The sequence below is a fragment of the Nicotiana sylvestris genome, chromosome 2 (assembly GCF_000393655.2).
Source record: "Nicotiana sylvestris chromosome 2, ASM39365v2, whole genome shotgun sequence".
NCBI classification, from domain to species: domain Eukaryota; kingdom Viridiplantae; phylum Streptophyta; class Magnoliopsida; order Solanales; family Solanaceae; genus Nicotiana; species Nicotiana sylvestris.
Genome location: NC_091058.1, coordinates 212,126,587 through 212,138,044, shown reverse-complemented (window position 1 = coordinate 212,138,044; position 11,458 = coordinate 212,126,587). Strand labels below are relative to the sequence as shown.

The following is an 11,458-nucleotide window of genomic DNA, read 5'->3' as shown; positions in this document are numbered from 1 at the left end:
TACCATAGGTGACATTCTTGCCACTGTGATCGCGACACGTAGACGATAATTGTCATCATCAACCTCAATATTCCTTGTTCTTGCAACCCAAAGTCAGTTATGTCCCAAAGATTTTCTTCTTTTGATGCTTCGCGTATCGCGATTGTCAAGGCTACGGTTGTCAACGATAGTGTACTCGTGCCAACGACATTAATTACGTGCAACGAGAAATTAAACGATATACAGAACCTGCCTATCTTGGTGACACAATAAGGAGTGGTGGTGGTGGTGGTGGTGGTGGTGGTGGTGGTGGTGGAGGAGGAATTGAGGCATTGGTATATGATTGAAGAAGCAAGACATGCAGATTTTTGAACAAGAGCTTCATCAACTGATAAATGGTCATAGAGCCGAGTTGATGTAAAGACAGTGTGTGCTGGCTCAATGGTAAGGCCACTAAGTATGGGAGTTTAACGTTACCTGTTACCACCAAGGATTCCATTTTCAAGGCTCGAACTTGAGACCTTTAGTTAAGAATGAAAAACTATTACTATTCCAAGGAACACAAATACAAGCCCTGGGAACAAATCACAAAGCATCACATGCAACATACATATCACCAATTAACAAAGTCAGAATAAAGTGGAACAGACTACTAGAATATACAATTATACATGAATCAAAGTACCAAGATTGAGTTGAAAGAGTATTTCCCAGTCATTTAGCAGAATTCAAGCTTAATAGTCTACAAATTTACAGCAGAGAACCAACTTACAACAACGTATTAACGCGCCACTAATGCTCATTTCAGTGGTTGCTAGTTCTCATCATCACTAAGAATAATCACACTTCTTTTAGTAGACGAAGACTCCCGTGCAAGATGCTTCTTGAGAACTGTATTGGAAGAGGTCATAATATTTTTACCAACAGTAGCATGCTGTGAAATTTTTGGGAATAAAACTTCAATCTTATCATTAATAATTCCTTTTGATTGTGGCCGATGACTCGATCCATCTGCCTCAACCCACGAACCAGATACCCGATTCACATTATTTGTTCTAGCACTTGGACCAACTGAAGGAATTGACACTTCTTCTTTCCTATCCTGCTCAATGTCCAATGACTGTCCGGACTCTGATTTCACCTTCATTCCATCCTTGCTGGCATCTTTAAAGACGTCGGACACAGGCAATCCAAGTTTTTCTTTTGCCCACTTATGAACTGCACTTACCTTCCCATCCAAAGCTTCAACCATGATGTTCAACTCGTCTATTTCGTAGCGTATAAGCAAATACTTCTCACTCCATGCACAAGGACATAGCTGCTTGGCATGAAGAAGACAAGTATATTTATGTGGAGAACATTTACAGCCAATGGCGGAAAGGTATAGATCATAGTAGCATATAGGGCACTCCCTTTTGGTGGTCGCACAAAAGTCATCCTCCATCTTTCGCGATTCAAGAGAAGCACATAGATATGTGCGTCTTCTCACTTCAGTGGAAACCCGTGACTATACAAATATAGAAATAACCCAAAATTACTTCCAATAGAAATGAAACGATATATCATTTTCTACATGAATATATTTCTAGACAACATACTAGTCAGTAATGATTGCTCACACTTTAAACAGAAGCTAAGTCTTAACTTCCAGAACAAGGAAATTGAGCTGCTCACAGAACATATACCAAAAAGGGAGAACTACGAAAGAGCCGGGTTAATATTTCCTAGAAATATCTGAAGCATGACTTAATGTTGAACGTGCCTTTGAAATGCTTGACCCGAAAGTCAGATGTCTGCAAGACATCTTTTACCTTGATAAAATGAGTTCTAAGGACTAAAGAGGGAAAAACAGTCGCGGATGATACCAAAATCAGAAACACAATGCAACAGGGAAGAAACGACAATGTCTTTATTCATAGAATAGGCATAATTACAATTTTGTGCCGCCCTAAAATATAATAGCCGGCAAATGTATATGTTTTGTATATAATATACATAAAATATACAAAAATATTACCCATTACATACATAACCACTGTATGTATTTTGTATATTTGGGCTAGTGCCCGTAATTATTATTGGCGGACGGGACAAAAAGGAAAAAGCCCTCAAGAATAAGCAGAAAGCCTGTTAAAATTGAAGTTCAAGATTTTGGAAGGGCTCCTTATATAAATAGCGAAACCAAGAATAATAGAGGGATTACCTTAAGTGCTTTTGTCAAAATCTCATTGCTCCGATAAACTGCTCTCCATTTTAAATTATCAAAAAAATTCTTGTGTAGCAGCGGAAGTTCCGGTAAGGCCCTAATTCCTTCTGTGGCTGCTTCAAACAACAGCTTATCATAGGAGATTGATGTCTTTCTGCCCTGCTCAGAATACAGTTCGACAGCATTCTGGCCGTGTGGTAACCAGTCAAAGGGAGCAAAATTTACTGCTTCGGAACAATTAAAGCCGCTATCAGCATGTGCATGGTATGCTCCAGGGAGAAGGAGAACAAACTCCTTTGGATTTTGCACACAACGATAAACAGGTATCCCCTCTGAAGTCAATACAGAAGGAGAGAACTGAAAGGCCTGCATTTTGGATATGAAGATTGATGGATCAAATGGGAGGTAATAAACAAACCTTTCATATATGATAGTTCATCTCTTCTGAAACGAAAAAGAAATTTTAGACGGGCCTTATCAAACTTAAACCATATACTCCTTCCGTCTCAATTTATGTGGCACTTTTTCCTTTTTCCTATCCGTCTCAGTCCTAAAAAGGATGTCACCTTTCCTAATTTTGAAACAATTTATCTTTAGAAACCTACTTTACCCTTAATGAATTGATTTACCGGCACACAAATATTTATGGTTTGTTTCAGACCATAAGTATTAACAGTCTTCCTTTCTTTATATTAGACTTGGTGCCGAGTCAAATGGCACCACATAAATTAAGACAGAGAATAAATGATTAGTAACACCATAAAAAGATTCAGGGAATACATGTCACTAAATAGAATGCTAAGAAGGATCGAGTCTTGTTAGAAACATACACATTAAGCAATAACCAAAATATGTCCTTAAGGTTGAAAATCTCAAAATATTATGTTCAACTTCTTCTGGATAACTTCCGATTAACCAAAGACTACTCCCCCACGCATACTCATTCAAACCCACAAAAAAGAAGAGAAATCAAAGCAGCCAAAGTCATCATGCTTGCAGTATAAATTACCAAGAGGATTATTATTCCATAATTGCACCAAATACTTCCCATTCTTTTCTCTTTCTTTTTTTGAAAAGGTAAAGAAATACTTCCTCATTCTTTAATGGAGGTCTTCCTTTTTTTTTTTTCTGGCTATACAAATAGGAGAGGACAGCTTATTGGTAAAATTGAAAAGGGAACCAGGTCAACATGTATCCCTTTCTTTCTAACAAGCCTTTCCTTCTCAAAATAATGAAAAATAATTTCATGAATTTGAAACTCACAATGTTTTGAAGCAAACAAGGATGTGCTGACAACTGCGGCAGATGCTTCTTGACAGCTTCCTCAAACTTGCAACGATAGCTCCCGGGAACCCCATAAAATATTTTTGGGGCACCAAAATGTATGTAAGACAGCAAATACAAGTGGTGCTCTTCAATTCTCTATTGCAAGATGGAAAAAAGCAGAAAATATTGGCAATTAATCAACATAATAAAATAGGTAATGCTAACAAATAGACCAATGCTCATTAATACTTTCGGCTTCCAACAGATGCCGCCCAAGAACGATGATGCCCCTTACCGAAAAACAAAGATGTGATAGGATATGCCAAGAATAATTTGGATTATAAGAATAAATGTCATTGCTTAATCAAGAAACTCTAAATCTTACCCACAGATTTGATGAGAAACACATTCCAATGGAGAGACGAGGAAGCAAAATAGAGGAACTCTCACGACTTCCAAAACGGAGAAGAGAATCTTGAAGCTTAGGGGTATTATTCAAGTTCCAACCTGATTCTACATATTGTGGAGGACGACGACTAGTTACATCCCCTTCATGTGGGAAACTGCTTTCAGTTGCTTTAATTTCCGCACTAGTTCCCTGGAGAACCTAACAAACCAAATTGACAACGAAAAGAATGAAAAAATGATTAAGGAAAAAGAGTTTGACGGATCCCTAGAAAAGATAATTGCAGTTCCCGAGAAAAACCTCAATTTCTTCGGTTGGATTCTCAATAATCCTCCAGTATTCCCCTTCGATATCCTGAATTGATGGTTCTGACGCCGTAATCTGATCTTCCTTGACAAAGTACTGCTTCTTGAAATGATCAGCGTAATGCTTGAAATATTTCAGCATTAGCTTTGGCCCATTTTCAAATTCAAAGTGTTCATTACAGCAGCCAAATTCTTTACGTTCAATGTCGTGTCCAAAATCTGACTTCCCACTTAGGGTTTTCTGCTGTTTATTATTCGTCCTTGTACAGGCTCCCTCAAGCCTTTTCTTGAAAAACAGATTCTGGAGGTCACTAGTGCGCTGGATATGGGTGTTGACTCCATATACCGTGCTCGGTTCTTCAATGCGGCTAGGTGGTTTCCAGGAAGAGGGAGGAACGATACGGCATATTCCATAGTGCTTGACATGTGGAAGGATGCTCGCTACATACTTCAGAGTATCTTCAAATTCCTAAAATAAGATTTAACGTCATGAAAGAAGAGTCTGTCAAGATATTAAGATGCAATAGAGGGCATACACGACCAGAGGCAGATCCGGGATTTTAACTTGATGGGTTCAATTTTCATGTTTTTACCATTGAACTCATTACAAAACTACAATTAAGGGTTCAAAATATTGTATTTATAGAATTTTGGTGAAATTTTACATATATAACTAAATCCTGTATAAGTTACTAGGTTCAGTTGAACCCGTAGTTGGGTAGCTGCATCTTCCCCTGCATATACCAGGCTGAAAGAGAGATGGGACTGTCAAGGAATACCTCTTCACTAGGATGGAATACAGGAGCCTCTTCAAGTGAAGGTATGCGTGCCAATTCTGGACGACATCTTGCAATAACCTTTGAAAAAGCACACCAGAAACATCATAAGCTCAATGGAAAATAATAAAAAAATACGATCCAAATTAACATTTGGGTAGAGAACATACAATCCTTGCCTTGAAACCAAATATTATACAATATTAAGGAAGAATGAACCTTCTGGCAGTTGTGGCAGCTGGAACATCCTCGGATCACTCCTTTGGGAAGAAAAGCACTTGAAGACAAACTCTGCAAAAATAAATCAAAACCCAGAACACCAAACCACTATTTCAGCGGCACTACATGCCAACAATTACGGTCTATATTGCTCGGACTCGGGTGCGCGTATCCGATCCGGGTGTTAAACTAGAGGTTGGATGCTTCGTCACATAAGTTTACGATTTGAGGGTATGGACCCGAATGATACGGGTGCTCCGTGCTCGGATACAACCAGTACATGTATATCACAAATTATAAAGTATATATTTCGATTAGTTAATCACCAATATTTTATTCATAACATATCTCGCGTAATAGAAAAACATTCTCATACTTTATATAATTCTCTCTCTCTCTACATATATATATATATATATATATATATATATATACCCAATTAATCTATACTTCTCTGTCATAGAATGTAGTCAAAGTACCCAAGGTAAGTAAACCAAATCCGGTATAGATCCCACAGCCACACCCATGTTGTGTCGATACGGGTGTGGCGAGGATTTTGAAGAGTCCGTGCTACATAGATTACAATACATAAGCCCTTAACCTTTATCCAAGTGATGCCAGAGACAATCAAATGAAGAAGAGAATACACGTGGAAAAGAAGAAAAGAAGATTATCCTTGACCTGTAATCAAACCAACCTTGCCAGGATATATTTTTTTATAAAGCCCATTGACACAGTTAGAGTGTCACACATTGATTGGGGAAATTGGTTGTCCCATTATATGGTCTCGGACAATACTCACCTAATGAGCTAACTTTTGAGGTTGAGTTAGGTTCAAAGTTCAATTTTCTTAACATGGTATTGGAGTCGGACTCATCTTGTTGTTGTATTTCCCAATATTGGGCCTCATATTATGTTGTCCACGCTCCAAATAACCAGGTTAGACACAAACGGGAATGTTACTATGCCGCATAGGTTGAGGAAATGGGTTGTCTCGTTGGTGTTGCACGATTTTCATCCCATTAACTTGCCTTTTGAGATTGAGTTAGGCCCAAAGTTCATTTTCTCCATGGATACGTCATTCCTATTGCAAACCACCTATCAGTTAACACAATGTTCTTCTTGTTCAAAAAACACAAGGATGCTTATGGCCAACAGGAATAACCCTCAGCAGCCAGTATAGCATAAAAATAGTGTCCCTAGATGCATCTCTCACCAGAGTCCAGATATGTTTATCTCATCCTCTCCAACCAGAGAGGCACCAGCTATGGTCCTCACTCTTCTTTTCCTGCCTTTACAATAAGAACCACAAGGGGAAAATCTAGCGAGACCTTTTCTTTTACAGAAATATAGATATTAAAAAGCTACACATAGTCAATACAGTTTGATTAATTAACACTCCCTCCGTCGAGATTAAAAAAGAAAAGAAGATTTTGAATTTTGTGATCTAAAACAAGCCTTAAACATTTGTGTGGCTGGAAATCATGTCATTAAGGATAAAATAGGGATTTTAAAGTAAAATTATTCTAAATATAGAAAGGTGTCTTTCTTTTTGGGACATGCTAAAGAGGAAAGAGTGTCACATGCATTTAGGACAGCCGGAGTAGAAATCTATGGTTAATTTTTCGATACTGGAGATGGAAATAAAAAGTATATTCATGAGAAATTTTATGAAAATCTTACTAAATGACCTTATCATCTTCAAATTCAGAATCGTCTTCAATGTGATCAACATGATCATCAAGAATCCAAGGCCTATGCCTAACAGAACTCTTAAGCTTTCCTGTGCTAATAATTGTTGAAGTAGCAGCAACCAGGCTAGGACCTTGCGCAAACCCACTCCCAAGAGCCACAGAATTACAGGCTTCTTCACTATTTTTCACCTTCTTTAGTGTGAATGACATTAGCGATTCAAAACCAGGTGGAACTGACAACTTGTAACCATCGTCACTTTCACTATTCGATCTTGTGCGCTTGGCCCCCATTAGCACTGAAACAAAAGAGAAAGTATTAGTGGACAAGGAATGTGACATGGACATAGTTTGCCTTTTAACACTAAGGAAGCAAATGACCAAATATAGGCATACTTCATCAATGTCCATATAAGTAGTACCTCTTACCTTCACCTTTATATCTCTGTCAAGTACAATCAGAAATCCATCAGTTAAAACTTCAGATCTGAGATCTGCAACAAGAGAACACAGATAAGAAGGTAAATACTAGCCATTAGCCAAATATGACATTACAATTACAACAACAACAAATAACCCAGTGTAATCCATCAAAGTAGGGTCTGGGGGTAGAGTGAACACAGACCTTAGCCAAATATGACATTATAAGATTAAATCATCTGTACAAGTTACAAAAGACTAAGTAACCGAAAATGAACTTGGTTGTGACTGTATTGTAAGGTCAATAAAAGTGGGTGTAGTACATTCTAACCAAATTCTTCATAAACATGTTTTTTCGTATGTAAGGTCAATAATAGGCACAAATTTATACATATCCAAATCCAAGGGCAAGTGCAGGGCTGTTTAACGTAAATGGTTGGACACTCTCTTCGTATAACATCTTAGCTTGGTCAATCTATCAAACACTCCTAGCAAGTTCCAGTCGAATGGGATAACAAAGAATATTTACGATGGATCAAATAAAAAATCACTCGTGGTTATAAAAAGCCCTCTATCTCCTAGCAAATGCAATTTACAGACCCGACATCTCTCTCCTTCAATAATGCCTTCACTTCACTTCAAGAAACTATTTTTCTTTTCTCAGAAAAATAATCAATCAATCAACTGAATCTTAATCCTAGTCTAATCAAAGTCAGCTATATGAATCTGTGAATCGTTTTTGCTCTATTCAGGTCCATTTCATTCTTTGATACTAAATTCCCAAAAAGAACAAGTCTCTGAAAGTATCAAAACTAGCACAAACCCAATTCATATTTCAGCACCATGACAAAGATCAAATAGAAATACACACATATCCACACATCTATTGTCTATGCATGAAAAATCGAACCTTGAATCAAATATTGCAACTGTAAGTAAGACATGTATGAAGCAGCATAAGAATGAAAATATGCTGAAGTACCTACAAATTAGACCGCAAAAGGTGATGGTAGTTTTGCAGTTACAGGGTCATAATTCTAATTGAAGTCAGCTATGTGAATCCTATGTAATATGTATCCATTTTGCTCGATTCGGGTAATTTCATTATCCATTACTTCCTCTGTCCCCATTTATGTGGCACACTTTTCTCTGTCCAAAAAAAAAAAGATACATTTCTATATTTAAAAATAATTTAACTTTAAACTTCACAATCTACCCTTAATGAAATGATTTATAGTCTCACAAATAACTATAACTCGTTTAGACCACATGTTTCAAAAGTTTTTCTATCTTTCTTAAACTTCACACCTAATCAAACACCGCCACATAAATTGTGACGGGGAGTACTAAGTTCCCAAAAAGAAACAACCCCGTCTCATATTTCAGCACCATGACAAAGGAGAAATAGAAATACACACACATATCACACATCTATTGGTGTGAAAAATTAAATCTTGAACCAAAACTTGCAACTGTAACTAAAAACATTGACATTCTAAGAATTTAAAGTTAACCTTCTCATTTTACTGCAAATATCTATAACTTGTTTCAAAATCCATCTTTCTTTCTTAAACTTCGTGTCATGTCAAACACTACCACATAAAATTGGACGGAAAGCGTACTAAATTCCCAAAAATCAACAATCCCCTTTCATATTTTAGCACAATTACAAAGAATAAATGGAAATACACACATATCACACATTTATTATGTGAAAAATTTAAACTTGAACCAAAACTTGCAATTGTAACTAAAAACATCAACATTCTAAAAATGTAATTCTAAACTTCTCATTTATTTTACCGCAAATATCTATAGACCACATGTTTGAATAACCGCCTTTCTTTCGTAAGCTTACTGCCTTGTCAAACATGGCCACATAAAATTGGATGGAAAGAGTACTAAATACCCAAAAACCAAAAAAAAAATCCCATTTCACATTTCAGCACGATTACAAAGAACAAATAGGAATACACACATATCACACATCCATTGTGTGAAAAATTGAAACTTGTAACTGTAACTATTAAGAAATTACAAAGCAGTATAAAAATGAGAATACGTTGTAAATACCTAGAAAATTAGACGGTAGAATTGATTGTAGTTTTGCATCAAAAGATTCTCCCAATTTCTTTTTATTTGACTGGAAAAGAGTGGTTAGCAGAAAAAAATTGTGTTGAAAATGGAGAAAAAGGGTTTGTCCAGTGAAAAAAACCCAAAACCCTAGAGCTTATATAAAACTTGAAGGAATCAACTATGGAGGATTTTTATTGTTCTGCCTTTTAATTGTATGTGCAAACCAAATATCCCAATTTTTCATATTTGGATTTGATGATCTATGTTTAAATGTTTAAAATTTTAGATCCGTGATTTTCAACTTAAATCCGCTGAGTATAATATAAGGTTAAATTTTGAGGATTATACTTTAAAAGCAAGAGGCCTGCTATGATGGTAAACAACCCCACTTCCAACCGAGAGGTTGTGAGTTCGAGTCTCCCGGGTTTCTATTTGGAAACAGTCTCTCTACCTTAGGGTAGGGCTAAGGTTTGCGTACACACTACCCTCCCCAGACCCCTATGTCCTAAGGTCACGTCGTCACGAGTTCGAGTCGTAAAATCCACTTATACTTTTCTTCCGAACCCGAGTTAATACGGGATTTCAAAAGTAATTGAAATTTAGTCACTTTTCATGTAAAGATAAATTTGAACAAAAACACTATTCAAAATCAGAAAAATATTTTAGCATAATATACTGGAGTTCTAATAGTGCTCCAATCTCCAGTATATTATGATGAAATTTTCCGTGTGTTGGAGAACTGGAAGTTCACACACAAGTGCATCAATCTCCAGTATATTATGCTGGAACTTTCCGTGTTGCAACAAAATAGTGGTTATTTTTCAATCACTTTGCAAACCTGGTTATTTTTCAATTACCAGTTCGAAAACGGGTTATCCCGTGCTATTTTCACGATATTTTGTATACAGTGCTACCTTTTACACTTTAAAAATGTAGAAATGACACTAGGTAGCCACTCTAAGGAGTGTTATTTAAGAATTAGCCAGTGCATCATGAATTTCAGTTTTTCCATTCAAATTTTCAGGACATTAATATTCTAAATTATTTTAAAGTTAACATTTTTAGTTTAAATATTTAAGACAAAATAAGTATTGGTTATTCTCTAAATAGTATCCCTATGAATGTCTATCTGTGCACTTGCCTCTTAAAAAATAAGAGATTCGCACAAAAGTATAGCCCAAAATATTATATTGCACCTAGTAGCCATATTTTTAAGTTTACAGTTGCAAATCCCATATTTTCTTTCTAACATTGTTTGTATACTCGATATACGATATTATATACTTATTATAATATGATATAATACTATATATAAAAAACATTAAGTTTCGCCTCCTACAAAGTACAATTAACAAAAAAATCATTAAATAGCTTAAATCTTCGCCAAATAACTTTAGATTTTAACCATAAGTACAAAATGACATCCCAACGAACATCAATCATCAATCCAAAATTTCAATAAATTGCAAAACTCATTTATATGTTTTCAAGCTTAAAAGAACCCCAACGATGGAGTTTTAAAATTTTCACTTTAATTCATCTAACATTATTTAAATATTTGATGATAAACATCATCACATATCAAAAAAGGAAAGAAGATAATAATGTCACTCTACTAATGCCAAAAAGGAATGGGTCTTTATATCCATTTACAATGCTGAAATTAAGAAAATGTTTTTGACCCGTCTATGTAATATATTATGATGTTGTGTTAAGCTTATGAAGTGCGTCGTTAAGACAGGAGCAAGTACTACACCATAGAGGGTTGTGGTATGATAAATCTCTACCCTTAGCTAGAGGGTGTCAATGAATATTTAAACTCGACTAAATCGACCGAACCATACTATATCGAACTGATTTTTAGGTTTATTTTTCTTAATAAAGTTGTAGGGTTTTATATACATCTATTACCATACCAATAATTATGGTAAGTTTTTTATTTTATGAAAGTAAATCGAAAAAATATCGAACCGTACCTAATAAATTTACATGTAAAAAGATATATTTATACATTAAGTTTAAAAATAATAAAGCATTTTAAACTCAAAATCCTAATTCCCAAACCTATTATGCTACTCCTATTGAACTAAATTATTTCCACCATAATCACTAGC

General features: G+C 35.7%; 1 protein-coding gene across 2 annotated transcripts; it reads right to left on the bottom strand.

Moving 5' to 3' along the window:
• Positions 1-614: 614 nt before the first annotated feature.
• LOC104249232 (putative lysine-specific demethylase JMJ16) lies at positions 615-9,663 on the bottom strand. 2 transcript variants are annotated; one of them, XM_009805611.2, is made up of 10 exons: positions 9,342-9,663; positions 7,278-7,342; positions 6,849-7,147; positions 5,158-5,229; positions 4,942-5,019; positions 4,158-4,631; positions 3,837-4,058; positions 3,449-3,607; positions 2,183-2,551; positions 615-1,486 (listed from the first exon to the last, which is right to left on the bottom strand). In XM_009805611.2, the coding sequence occupies exons 3-10, from the start codon at positions 7,140-7,142 to the stop codon at positions 794-796; spliced, it is 2,361 nt and encodes a 786-aa protein (XP_009803913.1). In that variant the 5' UTR covers positions 7,143-7,147; positions 7,278-7,342; positions 9,342-9,663; the 3' UTR covers positions 615-793. The 2 variants fall into 2 exon arrangements, with proteins under 2 accessions (XP_009803913.1, XP_009803914.1); XM_009805612.2 differs by having other exon boundaries at positions 7,271-7,342; positions 9,342-9,645.
• Positions 9,664-11,458: the final 1,795 nt, after the last annotated feature.